General features: G+C 42.2%; 1 protein-coding gene across 1 annotated transcript in view; it reads left to right on the top strand.

Moving 5' to 3' along the window:
- Positions 1-5650: 5650 nt before the first annotated feature.
- Positions 5651-19172, top strand: part of HOOK1 (hook microtubule tethering protein 1) — a 44135-nt gene continuing 30613 nt past the window's right edge. The window contains 2 exon segments of the mRNA XM_034779388.1: positions 5651-5823; positions 18019-18104. Coding sequence (XP_034635279.1) covers positions 5773-5823; positions 18019-18104 — 137 coding nt within the window. The 5' untranslated portion in view covers positions 5651-5772.

The following is a 19172-nucleotide window of genomic DNA, read 5'->3' as shown; positions in this document are numbered from 1 at the left end:
CCCACACCCCTAGCTGGAGCCCTTCCCCCCACACCCCAACCCTCTGCCCCAGCCCAGAGCCGCCTCCCAAACACTGAACTCCTCATTTCTGGACCCACCACAGAGCCAGCACCACCTCCCGCACTCCAAACCCCATTTCGTGAACATTCATGGCCCCCCATACAATTTCCATACTAGATGTGGCCCTTGGGCCAAAAAGTTTGCCCATCCCTGCTCTATACTCTAGTACAGCGGTTCAGCCCCAGGCAGGCAGCCTATAACCTGAGCCCCACCACCCCAGGCTGAAGTCCTTGGGCTTTGGCTTTGGTCCTGGGCTTCAGCTTTGGCCCCAGACAGTGGGGCTCAGGCTTTGGCTTCAGCCCCTGGGCCCCAGCAAGTCTAAGCTAGCCCTGGCGACCCCATTAAAATGGGGTTGTGACCCATTTTGGGGTCCTGACCCACAGTTTGAGAACCATGCTCTAGTATTTCTTCCCCCTGTCCAGGATTGATCAAATCAAATTTAAACTTGTCCTCACCTTCAACGCCCAACATAACTAGGTTCCTTTCTACATAACTGATCTTGTCTCATCACATTATTCCCTCACCTCCTCTACTCCACCAGCAAGGCCCCATTCATCTTCTACCACAAGCCCTTCTCTGCCTTTCTTCATGCTGCCTTACTGTAGATGGAAAGCCCTTTCTATTCTGATCTGACAAGCTACTGCCCTCCCCTCGTTGAAAAGTAGCTCTTGAAAACTCCCTTCTTTTGCAATGCTTCCCTTAAGTGAGTTAATTATTTAACTATTTTATTTGTATACTTTTTTAAATGATCAAAGTGCCTTAAACTGAGTAATCTTGTAATTATATTGTAGTAACCCTCTTCCTTTCCTGTCCCATTCCCTGCCTACAGTCTGGCCTCCCCAGTTATTGCATCAAGGATCGTTTAAAATGTAAGTTATTTGGGGCAAGGACTATGTCTTCTTTTATAAAGTGCCTGACATGCCTTTGTGTTCTGTAAAGTAATAATTAATAATAGCAATCATTGATGCCCCTCTTTTGCCCCCAGAAGGGTAATTACCAGGTACCAAACACTACTGGGAACTCCAAAACTATGAACCATGTCAACTAATTAAAAATTAATATCCTAAACCCAGCACCATCTGGAATCAGGCCAGGACATGGGACAGAAACAGTTTTAGTGGTTCTGCGGGGTGATTTCCTGCTGTCAGTGCAAGGAAGGCAGACGTCCATGCTCATCCTCCTGGACCTCTCTTCAGCAGTCACCACTGTTGACCATGAGCTACTGTTGTCCTGGCCGGGAGAGATGACAGGGATCCCAGGGAATGTGCTGAAGTGTTTGGAGGGAAACACCAAAAGAGTAGTGATGGGAAACTGCACCACCACCATTACAAAACCTCTTATGTGTGGAGTCCTGCAAGAATCTATTCTCTGTCCTGTCCTATTCAATATTCATGTGCAGCCAATAGGTGAACTAGTCAGATTGAGCAATATGCAGATGCCCAGGGACAGCTGCTGGTGAGCCTGGTGCCTGCCCCAGTGTGCAGGGCTGGGGGCAGTACAGTCACGCTGAAGGAGCTGCCCAGGTTGGGCGCTGGCTCCTGCAAGCAGCAGCCTGACATGCTGCTGCTTTCACCACTGCGGTTCCTGACCCGGTCACTGACCATGGCCCTGCTGGTCTCGCTCATTGTTAGGAGAGCCCTGCAAATCTGCAGATATGCGCTTTATATCTGTGGATTTCCACATCTGTATACATATTTAATGTTTAATGAAGACTCATACTTTGGGCAGCTAGCCTGTCCTACTGCTTGTACTACACGTCTATTTTTAGCACACTAGCTTGATCAGTCCTATTGTGGATTTGTCTATTTGAACTAGAAATTACACCTTCAGCTCTAGTACAGACATACCCTCTGTTTTATCCTGGCAGTCAATGACCTGTCCTTGATTACAGATGCTTTCATCACCCTCCCATCTGGACTACAGCAATGCAATATACCTGGGCATGAAGCCATCAACCCTTAGGAAACTTCAACTAGTACAGAATGCTGCAGTACAGTGAGCCTCTGCAGATCTGTCTTCCCCTCTCCAGATTGGCTTCCTACAGAATATAGAGTAAAGTTCCAAGTCTCAGTCCTTATCTTAAAGGTGCTCAATGGACAAGGTCTTGCATATCTAATTGATGGCCTAAAGCTCTAAGATTAGGACTGTAGTTGACACCTTCGCTCTATAGGTACAATGGAACGTTCTATCATAAGTACTTGTGGCACCTTAGAGACTAACACATTTAGCTGCTACTCTGAAATCTATCATAAGTATATAAAGCTTGTCTGGGCAGGAGATAAAGCTTTCTCAGGGATCATGCAGAGACTGCCAAATGAACTTCTATCACAAACACCACCTACAAGCGCAAGGCACTCTTCTTCAACCTTGCCTTCTCTAATATAAACACATAGAAACTTGTACATCTTAAAAAATTACAAAAACAAAACACTGCAGTACACACAATTCTCCCTTGACTACAGATGAAAGAAAGAACAAACTATATATCACAGCTGTTAGTCAAGTCATTTAGGGTATGTCTAAACTGCATAAAAAAACAGCGAATCTCAGAGCCCAGGCCAATTGACTCAGGCTCACAGGGCTCACCCTACTGGGCTAAAAATAGCAGTGTGGACAATCCCACTCAAGTTGAAGCCCAGGCTCTGAGATTCTCCTCCCTTCCTGGGTTTTAGAGCCCAGGCTCCAGCCTGAGCGGGAATGGCTACACTGCTAAACCATAGCACAAGCCTGAGTGAGTTAACCCAGGCTCTGAGACTTGCTACCGCAGGGTGGGAGGTTGGAGTGTAGCTGTACCTGTAAAGCACTATTGAAAGGCACTCAGATATTATGATGATGAGGGCACTATAAGAACCTATGTGTAATACAATAGAACCAACTGACACATAATTAAATGGTAAACAGTATAAGAGACTGTGGGAGATGGCAATGCCTATATTCCTATGGAAAAAAATCATAGCTAAGGTCATGGGGAGTGAATACATCCTCCTTATACCTGTTCATTGAAACAAACAAACAAAAAAATCAATAGCTCCTAAATTTTATATATCTATGTGTGCACAAAAAGTATGTAGTCCCAGGTTATTTTGAAATCTGTATGGGCAGTTATTATACAGCTCTCTGTGGTGACATGGCTGGTTGCACCAGCTATTACCATGTGGAGAGGAGTCTTGAGTTCAAGAGTAGAAATTCAATTCTTCTCCTCTCCAAACTCTGTCAGAGAACATTCTCTGTGGGCAACGAGAAAGTGAACAGATTGTGTCACCCTTGAGACCCTACAAACTGACAGTCTTTGGAGTAGCATTAACACCAACCGCTGAAGAAGATAAGGTATCTGTCCTCTGGGCTATACAGTGATGCTGAGTACTTGATTATAGACATTCAAGAAAGTAAGAGGAAAAAATGACAATCCAGAATGAAAAAGAGATGAGAGCTCTGTAACTATCCTCAGACCTCCCTGCACTGTTTGGGGGAAATAAGAAACAATATTAGACTTAACTAGAGTAATTCATCTATATTTACTCCTTCAAGTATGGAATTTTTCCAACAATACTTAAGAAGCAAATTTTGTATTACATTTTGAGAAAATCTTCTATTTGCTGCTAAAACAATTATACCAACTCAACAAAACCTTAACTATTGTTGTACCACTAAGACGTAATATCCAGTCTTTAGTCTGTTATGTCCGGATCCAAAGAAGCCAATCATGCCTTCAATTAACTAAAAATATTTTCATTAGAACAAGAAACATCAACAGAAAAAATTAATTAAGTTACCACAACATGAGATTTCCTTGTTGCAGGCTACTATCTATTCTATTCCTTGCTGCAACCAAGTTACAATGGGCAAGGTTTTTGCACTGTACCACCCAGACTGTACCACACCCGAAAGGTGCTGTGTTCTGATAGTAACACCACTCATTCTTAAAAATTCCAACTATGTCAGCCTGACTCAGCTTTTAATTAAGTATATCCCAATTTTCTGTTCACAGTATAGTGGAAGACAGAGTGGTCCAGTGGATAAGATACAGATGTGATTTCTATTTCCTTGTTCTGCCACTTACTTGCTACATGACCGTAGACAAGTCATTTTGGACAGTTGTAAAGTTTGGCATCTGATTTTTGGTTGTCCCACTTGAGACACTTATGACCTCATTTTCAGAGATGCTGAATATATACAGCTCCCACGGACATCAACTGGAATTGTAGGAACCTTAGCGCTTCTGAAAATCATGTCCAACAGTCTCCGAGTTGGCACCCAAAATCAGTGGTCACTTTTAGAGAATGTGGGCCTTGGCTTCCCTGTGCCTCCCTATCCCAACCTGTAAATTGGGAATAATGTTCGATGAACCTTTAGAGAGAGATGAGATGGGTAAAGATGGACCAACTTGTGTTGTTGAGAGAGACAAGCTTTTGAGCTACACAGAGCTCTTCCTCAGGTCTGGAGAAAGTATTCAGAGTGTCACAGCTAAGATCAAAAAATAAATGATCATAACTAGTTACCACATATTCTAAGGGATCATTCAAGACAAAGCACGGGCGACCAAGCAACTGGTTTCACCCACAACAGACTGGTGACCATACAGAGTGGTACCGGGCCAGGTTATAACAATTATTACTTTATAGTTAATGCTGGGAAACAGTTTTGTGCGGGGGCAGTGGCAGAGTGGGTGGAGATGAGAGGACGAAGCAGTGTAGGCTGAGGGCATGTGGATGAGGTGGCAGAGGTGGTAGGGGCTAGTGGCTCCGAGGGGCCTGGTGCTGGTGAAGAGGCGGAGGGGTGTGCACAGGGTAGTGGCAATGACAGGTTGGAGGTGCAGTGGCGACTGATCGGCTGGGGGCCCTGATGCTGGGGCTGCAGTGGTGATGGAGGCTAGTAGGAGGTACTGATGGGGCCGGGGCCACAGACTGACGGTGGTGGGTGATTGGTGGCTGCGGCAGTGGCCGAGGGGCTGGATGGCGGTTGAGGAGACGGAGAGGCAGAGGGGGCTGCGCGCAGGGGGACTGGGCTGTGGTGCTTTGGTGGAGATGGTGGTGGCGGCAGTGGCCGAGGGGCTGGATGGCGGTTGAGGAGACGGAGAGGCAGAGGGGGCTGCGCGCAGGGGGACTGGGCTGTGGTGCTTTGGTGGAGATGGTGGTGGCGGCAGTGGCGAGGGGCTGGGTAGTGGTTGAGGAGACGGAGAGGCAGGGGGGGCTGTGATGCTGTGGCGGTGGCGGCAGTGACTGAGGACGGGGAGGGCTGGGCGGTGGCTACAGCAGGAGGCCGGGGTGGTGCGCGCGCTGGGGCGCTCCGACGGGGTGGTTGTTTCACATGAAGGAGAATCTCCCGCTTAGAGTCGCCGCCCACCCGCTCTTAGAGCCCCAGCCAGCAGCTCTCCCGGCCTCCCTTGCGCGACCCCGATCAGCGCTCGCTCCCCGGCCGAACCTTCCCCGCCTCTGGGTTCCCTGATTGGTGCAAATGCAGGGTGGGCGAGGCGCTTGGAGGCCTCTCCTCCTTCCCTTGCAGTGATTGGAGGACTCCCATGTCAGTCAAGGCCCAGGACAGTGGGCGGGAGTGGCTATGTGACAGTGGCGCTGCAGCGTGGGGGAGGAGGTGTTGTCACGTAAACTGCGCATTGTTTTGGGCGTAAGTGAGATTAGTGAATTGAGCTGGATACGTAGCGCTCCTGAGAGAGGAGCCGGCCAGCGCTCAGAGGAGCAGGCCGCCGCCGCCGCCATGGAGGCGAAGCCCAGCGAGCTGGTGCTCTGCGACAGCCTCATGCTCTGGGTGAGTGCGCGCGGGGCGGGGCGGCCTGACCCCTCTTGGGGCGGGCGGGGGCTCTATCCTGTCAGCGCGCTGCCCGCTATCCTGTATAAGCGATCCCCGTAACCTCCCCCTGCGCCCCTCATAACGCCCCTTGTTACTGTCACCAGCCTGTGCACCTGCCCCCTGTGTTCATCCCCGTGCCCGGTTAACACCGCATCCCAGTTAGTGCCCCTGGACCGCGGTCCCGCGCTGTATCCTTGCCCCTCGCCCGTGGGCTCCGATCTTGTATAATGCCCCCCCCCCCCCCCCCCGCTATAATGTCCGTGCCCGTCGCTACATTAGCAGCGTGGCTTGTATCTGTCACGAGTGCGTCTTGTCCCCTCTCCTCTCCTCGGGGTTTGCAGGAGGGTGTCTTTTTAAACTGCCCCCTTTATTATCTCTCGCCCTCCTACGCAATGCCTCCTTCCCCTCACGCCCTGTGTAATATCCTCTCAGCTTACACACCCTATATAGTGCATCCACGCCGCCTACACAAACAACCGGTTGAATTCAAGCTTATGACGGTGTGTTTTTTTTGTAATGTGACAGAAGCTGGGAGTACCTGGACAGAGCTAGTTCTGATTTAGTCTTTAGATCTGAGGCAAACCCCCAAACCTGGTTAGTGTCCCCATCATCATTCAATATTGTGTTAGTTTCACACTGCGATTTTAAATCCACAAAGAATAAAATTTACCTTTACCAGCATTCCGGAAGCATTAAGCTCTTCTCTCATGCTTTAACCTGCTTTGAGGTTTGGTTTTAACTCCAGACTCTCTTGACCTGTGGCATCCAGAATCTTGTATTTGCTTTTTATTTTTTTTTGAGGGGAGGGGGTTCCTTTCCACCTCTTACAACCTTAGACCACAGTCCAGCTTATGAGGGTGTGATCAAAGAGGCTGACCTGCGCCAAGTGTCTCTGTCACAAGGAGAATGACACCTTCATTCTCAGGTTCACTTTAAAGCAATCTCTCGCCCTCTGATGAAAGCCTATGCAGTTCCGTGTTTGACTAAACATTTATAACTATAGCTGCTTCTAAAATAAAGTCCCACAGGAGGAAGTTTTATGTTTAAAAAATGGAGATTGTAAATATACCTCTTAAACATATAAACATTTTGCACCCCAGATGAGGAGAGACACTGTTTAAAATTAATTCTCCTTCTCTCTCTTTAATCTGCTCCTCTCTTTTAAGTTTCTCTCCACAGCTGAGTGTGACTTATGTCAAGTCTGCCTCATCATTTAAGTTGTCAGAGATCTGCAACAGTCTTGTCTAAAATGCCAGTGGTTTTGTGCATGCCATTAAAAAACAAACAAACAAACAAAAAACCTCTTTGGCCAGTGTCTTGAAATAATACCTGTGCAGAGTCATGTTAATTTTAAAAAATAGTAATTTATACTTTATAATGTGTGTGTGAGAGAGATAATATTTTTAATTTTCTCTAACTATTCAGTGGAAAGAAATAGAAATCAGACTTGATATGTTCTTTTACCGGCTTCCTGATTATGGTAAGAGACTGCAGACCTCTGAATTATGCATCAGTAAGAATCATGGTTTACAGGAGTGTTTTTGTGCCCTTTTAATATGCAAAGGGAAAATACTGCTAATTCTTACACCTCTGACCTAATAACCAAGGCTGTAAGAGATTGGGCAGGGAAATCTTAGAATCATAGACTTGTAGGACTGGAAGGGACTTTGAGAGGTCATCTACTCCAGTCCTGTTCACCCATGGCAGGACTAAGTATTATCTAGACCATCCCTGACAGGTGTTTGTCTAACCAGCTCTTAAAAATCTCCAATGATGGAGATTCCACAAACTCCCGAAGCAATTTATTCCAGTGCTTAACCATCCTGACAGGAAATTTTTTCTAATGTACAATCTAAACTGTGCTTGCTGTAATTTAAGCCCATTGCGTCTTGTCCTATCCTCAGAGGTTAAGGAGAACAATTTTTCTCCCTTTTCCTTGTAACAAACAGCCTTTTATGTACTTGAAAACTGTTATCATGTCCCTTCTCAGTCTTCTCTTCTCTAGACTAAACAAACCCAATTTTTTCAGTCTTCCCTCATAGGTCATATTTTCTAGACCTTTAATCATTTTTGTTGCTCTTCTCTGGACTTTCTCCAATTTGTCCACATCTTTCCTTAAATGGGGCACCCAGAATTAGACATAATACTCCAGTTGAGGCCTAATCAGCGTGGAGTAGAGCGGAAGAATTACGTCTCATGTCTTGTTTACAACACTCCTGCTAATACATCCGAGAATGATGTTTGCTTTTTTTGCAACAGTGTTACACTGTTGGCTCTCATTTAGCTTGTGATCCGCGATGGCCCCAAGATCCCTTTCTGCAGTACACCTTCCTAGGCAGTCATTTCCGATTTTGTATGTGTGCAACTGCGTGTTCCTTCCTAAGTGGAGTATTTTGCATTTGTCCTTGTTGAATATCATCCTATTTACTTCAAACCACTTCTCCAGTTTGTCCAGATCATTTTGAATTTTAATCTTACCCTCTAAAGCACTTGCAACCCCTCCCAGCTTGCTATTGTCTGCAAACTTTATATGTGTACTCTGTAGACCATTATCTAAATCATTGATAAAAATATTGAACAGAACCAGACCCAGAATTGATCCCTGCAGAATCCCATGCGATATGCCCTTCCAGGTTGACTGTTAACCACTGAGAACTACCAGTTTTCCAACCAGTTATGCACTCACCTTATAGTTGCTCCATCTGGGTTGTATTTCCTTAATATATTTATGAGAAAGTCATAGGAGATGGTATAAAAAGCCTTACTAAAGTAAAGATATACTACATCTACCACTACCACCCCCCGCCCCCCCCAAATTCAGGAAGCACTGGAACTTAAATTTTTTATAGGTAGAAAAATTGCTATTATGTTATAATTTGCATAAGAACCAAGTGACATTTCTTGTAACCAACAAGTCATCGTTGCAATAACAATGGTTTTGGAGCAGTGGGCAGGTTTGACCATTCTCAATACCAATATCCTGTGAGTCTGATCATTATTTTTTCAGCATTAGCTTTGGTTTGGAAGCCTGTTAAATTATTAACAAAAAACAATAAAAGGAAACTTAGACCCAATTAACACTTAAAGTGCAGACTTCAATTGACAAAAGCAAAAATGTCAGATCTTAAAATATTTAGTACAGTGATTCTCAAACTCTTCAAAATGTGCAGGGCTGCATGTGCGACAAACAATTTGATTAATCGAAATTGAACATTCCCCTTCAGTTTTGCTCATATTTTGGCTGATTTCTTGTCTCTGTAGTTCAGGACTTGCAGGTTCAAAGTGGCTTTGTCAAAAGATTTTTGGTGGAACTGTATTGTACCAAATACTGAGAGTCTTGCAGTAGGAATTATATAAAGCCAGTGTTAGGTTATACCAGGGCTATCTGGTCCAGAATGTTTCTTTGGAAATACTAGCCAGTTGGTGGGTGCCGAATGGGAATGGGGGAGGGGAATTAATCACTCTTTAGAAGTAATTTAGAAATGCAGGGATAAAAAAATAACCAAGATAGAGACGGTTTAGCAGTACTTATAGGAAGGGGAACCCCATTTTTTACTCCTTCAACAAATTCAAACTGTGTGCATGCATATACGGAGTAAAGTATTTGTAAATATATAGGTATGTTTTATTACCGGGTCATGGAATTCAGAGTCTTACATAATAGTTTAAAAATAACTTCATGCTTTTTTCTTCACTCCATTTTTTTCTGCTAGTACCCGCATAGTGTTTTACATGTTCAACATGTTGTACAAAAATTAAATTCTGTATCTTTTCTCAGTCTCCCTTTCCTTCATCTTATCATAGTTTCAGGGTTTTTAAAATTTTTCCATTAATATACAAATAAAAATAGTCTATCCTAAGGCTCGCCGCAGCATGGGTAAGAACAACTTGAGCATATATCCAAATTCCAGAATTTTTTCTTAGTGTGGAAATGGGTGTGTCTAACTTATTTTTATTAGTGCTGCTTTAAGACATTATGGGCCTAACTCTCATTTATACCTTGGCTGTTTATACAGATCTAATCATGGAAAGGGATCATAAAGTGAATGTAATTATAATTTATTTCCACATAAAGGTCCCTTTAAACTGTTAGAGCAATGTAAAGGGGCCTTAGTGAAAATGAGAATCAGGCCCCGTATGTTCATATTGTTTGTGTGTTGCTATTGCAGCGTGTATGTATTGCCATATATGTATTGTTGTTGTTTGTTATATTTGTTTTGTTTTTCTGGTCTAATATCTTATTTCACTGATGTAACTCATAAGTTAGTGAACGCTTAATGGTATTAATAGCCATATGCTGCTACAGTCTGTGCAACTTTAATTTTCCATAACTATGTTTAATATATAATTCACTTCCAAAATAGCAGTGGGGTGGGGAGAAGATGCTTTGTATTGAAAGGAATAGTTAGAGACCTATGAGCTATAATTATCTATAATATTAAGTGGTTTCAATTATTCTGGGTAGTCATGAGAGAGAAGCTCAAGTGGTTTGTATTATCATTAGTATTACAAAGGGATGTTCACCTTATGCATAATCTTCCTTTTGGTTATGCATTTTTATTGATGCAATCCCTGTAGCATAAATACATATCCTCCATTGGGGGAGGGGAAAATGTGAATTACAAGTGTTAACTAATATTTGTACATATTGGATGCCTTTTTAATATTTCAAAGGCATCACAGAATTAGTATGTTCTTCAGTCTGCTGTGTCATGGAATACTGTATTTTCAAATATTAAGAAGTTAGCTTACTCAAATTAACAAAAATATATTTATAAGTGCCCAGGAGAAACTGAACTTCTGTTGTCTAACACTATTACTTCCACACTAGTCGTCAAACTTAGATTTTCTGAATTGTCCCCCCAGAAAGAGAGCCTTTATTCCCTTCATATTAGGGAAACCACAATACTTTCCATTTAGATCAGAATGGAAATAATACCTGCAGCAACAGTCAGGGGGAAGCTATCTTTAGAGTAGGCTTGTGTCATGGATACCTGTGTCAGTGTCTTAGATATTTAAGTGCCTGGAACGATAGTGTATACGTAGATTCTTAACATACTAAAGCAGTTCCTTCTCTTGAATTTCCTTTAGCATTGTGCTTTATATCAGAGGAAGCATGTGGCCAAATTATGCTTTTACATAGAATTACTTTAGACTTACACCAGGATAACAGAGCAGAATTTGACTATTTTTTTTATAACATGACAAATACATACATCCAATGCACTGACGTGCCTTTAAGATGTTCAAGCATTACTTATGCCTCTGTCCTGCAAAGACACATACTTAACTTCAAGCACATGTGTAGTTCCATTGTCTCAGTGGGACAGCTTATGTGCCTAAAGTTAAGCATGAGTGTGTTTACCTCACACTGAAGTCAAGCACTCAGGATCACGCCCATAGTCAGTAACCTACTTTCCTAGTTATGTTGACAGGAAACTTTTTTTTCCCCTCTGTTCTTTATGTATACTTCTTATAATGTCTTTTAGAAGGCTTTCTCAAGCAAAATATACAGAACTTAACTCCTGTGATCCCAAAGCTGTATGTCCTTGAGACAGTAAGTACCTAAGGAAATAGCTCGTAGCCAAGCCTTTGAGTGCTTCTACTACCCTTTATAAGCAAAGGAGGAAAAAAGTCTTGGATATCTAGAGGAGCTATTTCATCCTCTCAAGTTCTAGTAGATAGTATTGCAGGTCTGGAATAACTCCGGCAGATGAGATTGATCACCATATTCAAGCTATCTGTTGTTGTTCTTTTAATTATCGTCAAGAGATTTATTTAGAATATATGGAAGTTGCAATCTTAAAATCTTATTTGGTCCCCTACAGACCCAGGGGAAGATGCAGATATATTCTGCATTATAGAATGTTGAATGGCTGCCTCTGGGGAAGAAATCCTTAGTTAAGATATTCTGTACAGTAACTCCTCACTTAACGTTGTAGTTATGTTCCTGAAAAATACAACTTTAAGTGAAACAATGTTAAACGAATCCAGTTGTCCCATAAGATTTAATGTAAATGCAGGGGGTTAGGTTCCAAGGAAATTTTTTGGAGCAGACAAAAGTCATTATACTGCATACTGTACAGTACTGTACTGTGGTTGGGAAGTGCCCCTGGCTTACCCCACACAGGAACAGCCTGCTGCAGACAAGGACACTAACTAGGAAACACCTTTGCAGCAGCGGCGGCAGCTTCCCCAGGGTACGTCTATACTTACCTCCGGGTCCGGCGGTAAGCAATCGATCTTCTGGGATCGATTTATCACATCTTGTCTAGACGCGATAAATCGATCCCGGAAGTGCTCGCCGTCGACGCCGGTACTCCTGCTCCGCGAGAGGAGTACGCGGAGTCGACGGGGGAGCCTGCCTGCCGCGTGTGGACCTGCGGTAAGTTCAAACTAAGATAGTTCGACTTCAGCTACGTGAATAACGTAGCTGAAATTGCGTATCTTAGTTCGAAGTGGGGGTTAATGTGGACCAGCCCCCCAGAGAACAGGCTCGGATTTTGCCAGGAATGCTCCAGGCCCACCTCTTCCTGTCCCTGCTCCACTCCAGGCCCACCTCCTCCCACCCCCACTCCACCTCCTCTCCAGAGCACGCCACATCCCTCCCCCCTCCAAAGTCCTAAGTGCTGCCAAACAGCTGTTTGGCGGCACTTAGGACTTTCTGGGAGGGAGGGGGAGGAGCGGAGACACAGCGCTTCCCCGCTCCTGCCCCTCCCTCCCAAAAAGTCCTAAGCCCCACCAAACAGCTGTTTGGCTGTGCGGGAAGCGCTGGGAGGGAGGGGGAAGAGGCGGAGAAGCAGAACTTGTGCAATGCTCCTTTGTAAAGTCGCTGCTCTTCCACAGAATCTTACAAGCAGGCAACCAAACAACATTATAAGGGAGCATTGCACAACTTTAAACGAGCATGTTCCCTAATTGAGCAGGGACGTAACATTGAAACAACGTTGAGTGGGACAGTGTTAAATGAGGAGTTACTGTACTTATAGTTTCATCCATTTGGCAGTGGTAAACATTCTTAGTGTTGACTTCCTCTCCATGAGTGGCTGAATAATGTTAGTTTGGACCATGATCTTTTCTTTCCTCCCACTTGTAAAAAAATCTGTAAACATTTCTATTCAAAATTTCTTTGGAGGCAGAACCTGTCTTCATAGCTTATTTAGCCATGGTAGCAGCTGGAGAGCCTCCAGCCTGGATCCTCCATCTAAGCATAGAAACCTATCTGACAACTATGTGTGTATGGTCCTACTTTAAAATGTATAGCTATTTGGTGACTGAACATGCAATATCTTAGGAGAAATCACATTAAGAATTATGTCGTAAGATGTGTACTACACCCTTCAAGGCATATGCAATGCATCAGCCTAATAGTTGTGCTTCTAAGGCAGAAAGTGTTTGCCCCACCCAATGGGGTGGAGAGCAAAGGTGATTTAAACTGGATTCTGGGCTATACTGGGTGCTGAAATGGGCCCCAGCTCCAGTTAAAGCTGTTCCTGCATGCTTTAACTTGCAGCAGCCTGTCAGAGATTGCCTATGGACTGCAGTGCTTGTGGCAGCCCTACACTGCACTGGGGAATCATGCCCCGGTCCTTTGCAGTGCCTTTGACTTCTGTAGGCTATGGGGTAAGGAATAGTATTTTCCTGGGATATATTTCTCTTCACTGAGTCAGTTTAGCAAAGTTCATGTCTCTTTTCTGTAAATGATTCTACTGCAAGTAATGGATCCTGCTTCCACGGAAGTCAGTTGCAAACCTCCATTGTCTTCAGAGGTCCAAAATCAGCCTGTAAATCTATGAAAATTGCTCAGACCTGTATTATATATATATATATAAACCACTTGCTATTTGCTTTCATATTGCCATTACCAGCAATTATGAGTTTAAAAACACACTGCAGAAGTACCAAGTATGAGAGGGGTAGCCGTGTTCGTCTGTATCTAGCATACCTAGAAGCAAATCAAATGACAAAGATATACATAGCAAGCACACAAAAAAAGTTCTCAGGCAAAAGTGAGCATAGCCTCATAATAACATAAACAGCTTATCTTGGTTGCCTATGTTCCTCACAGCTATCAAAAAGTGACCCTGGACAACAAAGAAGAACAGAGAGCAAGTTCTTTCTGGCGAGCGCTTCTTTCCTTTTAATCCTAATTAGTTGCTTCTATTCCAGGAGATACCAGCATGTATAAAGTAGCACTACATGTCAGAAGGCTCATAAAGGCCTTATTTACTTGGTTAAACAAGGGCTGAAGATGTTTATAGAAGTAAAGTGGTATGGCACATTGATGTGCATTGCAATCTTTAGGTCTGAATGCCCATAAACTGAAAATTTTATTCTCCCAGTATAATGGCACTGGAGGTCTGAATTCAGATTTGTCCGAGTGTGACTCTTAGGCTTCTAAGCCCATCCTTATGTTGGGCTGCTGTGTGTTGAGGGCTGCTCTGTTACAAGCTGAGACTAGTCCACAACTGTTCTAGGGCTGCTTCCTCTAACTTACCTTTTATGCTACCAGGGACTACTGACTTTTTGCTTACCTACCTATTGTAATGTAGGATAAGAAACACATCTTAATATAAAACACTCCAATTATGTCCTCTTTGTGCTTGACCCTTTTTCTGCCTGCTTATTTCAACTTAAATGCAACTTCTGATGTTCTGGGCACGTGGACAATCCTTATGAAACATAATGCATAACAGTCGTCTCATGCTTCCATAGCTTGAAACAGGGTCTTCCACCAACCCAGCTTAAATAATCACCCAAATCGTGGGAGAACAGATGAATGAATCAATATTATCCAAAGGCTGGCAAATCCATGCTTTGGAGAATGGATGGGGGAAGCAAATTCCACCATTGATAATCCTTTCCTGAAACGGCTTCATCATTTGTAAAGAGGTCTCCAAGGTAACCAGGACCTTGCATATTTTAGGGCTTTATAAATTGAAATCAACACCTTAAACTGTACTCAGAAATTAACTAGAGGCCAGTCAGAGCATGGAGCAGAATTGTTGTCTGTGAATCTGTAGCAACAGCAAGAATCCACAAAGCAGGTGATCAAACACTTGGCTACTGTATCCTGGACTTTGCATGTAAAAATGTCTACTGCAGTGCTGTATCTGGCTTCACTCTCCATGTTGGAAGTATGCCTGTAACTTCTAGGAATTTTTTTAAAAGGCTCCAGAAGCGATCCCGGCAATTACAGGCCAGTACGCCTAACTTCAGTACCCGGCAAATTAGTTGAAACTGTAGTAAAGAACAGAATTATCAGACGCATAGATGCATACAATTTGTTGGGGAAGAGTCAACATGGTTTTTGTAAAGGGAAATCATGCCCCATCAATCTACTAGAATTCTTTGGGGAGGCCAACATGCATGTGGACAAGGATGATGCAGTGTATAGAGTGTACTTAGATTTTTAGAAAGCCTTTGACAAGGTCCCTCACTAAAGGCTCTTAAGCAAAGTAAGTTGTCATGGAATAAGAGGGAAGGTCCTTTCATGGATCAGTAACTGGTTAAAAGATAGGAAACAAAGGGTAGGAATAAATGGACAGTTTTCAGAATGTAGAGGGGTAAATAGTGGTGTCCCCCAGGGATCTGTACTGGGACCAGTCTTATTCAACATATTCATAAATGATCTGGAAAAAGGGGCAAAGAGTGAGGTGGCAAAATTTGCAGATTTCTTGAGCAGTTTTGTAAGTCCAAAGCAGACTGTGAAGAGTTACAAAGGGACCTCACAAAACTGGGTGACTTGGCAACAAAATGGCAGATAAAGTTCAATGTTAATATATGCAAAGTAATGCACATTAGAAAACATAATCCCAACTATACATATAGAATGATGGGATCTAAATTAGCTGTTACCACTCAAAACAGAGATCTTGGAGTCATTGTGGATAGTTCTCTGAAAACATCCACTCAATGTGCAGTGGTAGTCAAAAAAGCGAACAGAATGTTGGGAATCATGAAGAAAGGGATAGATAATAAGACAGAAAATATCATATTGCCTTCATATAAATCCATGGTACACCCACATCTTGACTGCATACAGATCTGGTCGCACTGTCACAAAAAACATATATTGAAATTGGAAAAGGTACAGAAAAGGGAAACAAAAATGATTAGGGGCATGGAACAGCTTCCATATGAGGAGAGATTAATAAAACTGGGACTTCTGGGCTTGGAAAAAAGTTAACTAAGGGGGGATATGATAGAGGTCTATAAAATCATGACTGGTGTGGAGAAAGTAAATAAGGAAAAAGAACTAGGGCTCACCAAATGAAATTAATAGGCAGCAGGTTTCAAACAAACAAAGGGAAGTTTTTCTTCACACAGTGCAGTTAACCTGTGGAATTCATTGCCAGAGGATGTTGTGAAGGCGAAGACTATAACAGGGTTCAAAAAAGAACGAGATAAGTTCATGGAGGATAGGTCCATCAATGGCTATTAGCCAGGATGGGTAGGGATGGTGTCCCTAGCCTCTGTTGGCCAGAAGCTAGGAATGGGCGACGGGATGGATCACTTGGTGATTACCTGTTCTTTTAATTCCCTCTGAAAGCCCCTGGCATTGGCCACTGTCGGAAGACAGGATACTGGGCTAGATGATCTTTTGGTCTGACTCAGTATGGCTGTTTTTATGTTCTTATGTTTTGTGCTGCTCCTGCAGGCACTACGGTAATATAAATAGTAATTTCATTCAAAAATACACTAAAAGATGTCTAATTAGGTTGCAAACTCAAAATGGAGGTGTTAGAGCTTCTTAAAAGGTTTCAAGACATTTTTATAATGGAAATTGTTAGATTGCCTAACACTTCCATCTCCTCCTATCAGCTCCTATAACACCAGTTTTCATAGGAGAGATGAAGGGTGGTAGATGGAATATGGGGCTGTGATGTTTATTCTTAACATAGAAATATATGAACAAAAATAAAATTATAGTTACTGTGTATCCAGCCATGAGAGACTAAATGGGAAACGCTTCTTTATATACAACCATTAGGAAATTCAAATGTTCATTGTCTGTTATGTACCTTTCTCCTGGTCTTGTATTCCAGCTCTTTTGTAAAAGCTTCATAGTACTATTATATGTTAAAGAAGGGTTTCGTGAATTTTAGTTATATGTTTGATATGGAGTCCAAAATGTAAGGATGACTTTGGAGTCTCCCATGTTCCAAACAAGTATATTTCCAATATGCAACACTTGCACACACTAAGAATATGAAAACAACTAAGAATGATTGAAGAATGCGATAACTGTTCTGTATCCGTACTTTTTTTTTCCCCACCCAAAAGCACTCATCTCTATCTGTTTTTATATAACTTTTTTCCCAATAATCTTAGAGGTCTTAAGGGAGGGGGACATTTATATTTAACAGAGGGGTCGGCAACCTTTCAGAAGTGGTGTGCCGAGTGTTCATTTATTCACTCTAATTTAAGGTTTCGTGTGCCAGTAATACATTTTAACGTTTTTAGAAGATCTCTTTCTATAAGTCTATAATATATAACTAAACTATTGTTTTATGTAAAGTAAATAAGGTTTTTAAAATGTTTAAGAAGCTTCATTTAAAATTAAATTAAGATGCAGAGCCCCCTGGACTGGTGGCCAGGCCCCAGGCAGTGTGAGTGCCACTGAAAATAAGCTGGCGTGCCACAGGTTGCCTACCCCTGATTTAACATATACATTATGAAGGATTGAATTGGGATTGTTTGAAATTAGAATATTTCTCTTGATGCCTCCCTTTTTATTATTTTTAAGCAAATTTTTTGATGAGGGATTTAAACGTCCAAAATGAAAGCTTTGTCACCTAATTTAAGAAACAAGTAAATGTTACACCAGTCTCTCAAATTGATGTTAATTCACAAGTTGAGTTTACAATGAGAGATAGGAATATCACTACTATGGAAAAACACTGGGTCAGCATATTTGAACATTTTAAACCAATATTGGCAATTGCCTTTCTGTCAGAGTATTGAGCAGGAATAGTTTATTGGCTTAGTTTACAAATTATTCAGTTTGTGGAAGAGATTTTGATGTTCCAGGCTACTTAAAATAAAGAGGCATTTTACTAAAGGTTCATACTAAGGAAAAATAGATAATTGCGTCTAATTCCCTGTCTCTTTCTATGTTGAACTGGAAACATATTGTTTGCCTTTCTTTAGTTGCAGACATTTAATACCTCTGGACCCTGCAAAGATGTTCAAGACTTGACAAATGGTGTTGCAATGGCACAGGTACTTCATCAAATGTAAGTTGACAGTTAAGTTCAAAAAGTATATATCAAATTATTCTACATTCTTATTTAGGTTTCACACGCTTTTTCCAAAGTACCAGATATGCAGAATAACGAAGTATATCTTCCTAGAAAATGTTACATATCTCAACTTGTATGATATGGGTGTTATAATTGAGCGAAAAAGATGCCTTTACAGTGTCACTATGACTGAATATCAACAACACGATAGAGTGGATGGTTTGGAGTAATTTCTCCACTCTCTTCTCCTCAGAGCTTTTGGTTTGGCTTTTTTAGTATAAACATAGTTGAAGCACAGATTTTCCCTTATATCCCATAGATTGTTCAGAACTAATTTGCTATGGAAATTTGATTTATTACAGAATATGTTTGCAGTATTGTTGTAGTTGTGTTGGTCTCAGGGTAAGAGAGAGACAAGATGGGTGAGTTAATATCTTTTATTGGCCCAGTTTCTATTGGTGAAAGAGACAAGCTTTTGAGCTCCACAGAGCTCTTCTTCAGGTGTTTGAAAGCTTGTCTCTTTCATCAACAGAAGTTGGTCCAATAAAAGATACTAACGCACCCATCTTGTCTCCTTATTACAGAATAGTCTAATGGGAAAATGTTTTGGGAGCATACATCTAATCTTTGGTGTGTCTTGTTCATGGTGGAAAAAATGATATGAAATACAAACTTTAGGATCATCACTGTTCTCTTTTCTGTCTGTCTTCATGAATTGTTTTTGTTTTTTCAGTTAATTAATTGGGATAAACTATCCTTAAATTCCCAATAGCAGTATTCATGGTGCAAGGAGTACAAGATCATCATTTCTCTTTGACACCATTTTCATGGATATCAGTGCTTGAGTCCTTGCTCTACTTTCCTTTTAGAGAGAGGAACTGGAAATTCAACCTACATGTCTTTGTGTAGTACTGCTATTGGCTTTGCCCAACTCCTTGACCATTATGTTTTAAGGGTAATTAGGAGCTTTTATAGTTCAAGTATTGAAGCTATCATGGGAAAACCCCTATTTAAAAAATGGGAGGGATATTGAAAATATTTTTCTGTCCTGCTAAGATTTCA

Source organism: Trachemys scripta, chromosome 8 (genome assembly GCF_013100865.1).
Source record: "Trachemys scripta elegans isolate TJP31775 chromosome 8, CAS_Tse_1.0, whole genome shotgun sequence".
In the NCBI taxonomy this organism is placed as follows: Eukaryota; Metazoa; Chordata; order Testudines; family Emydidae; genus Trachemys; species Trachemys scripta.
The sequence above is the reverse complement of the archived record's forward strand: the minus strand, read 5'-3'. Positions and strand labels throughout refer to the sequence as shown.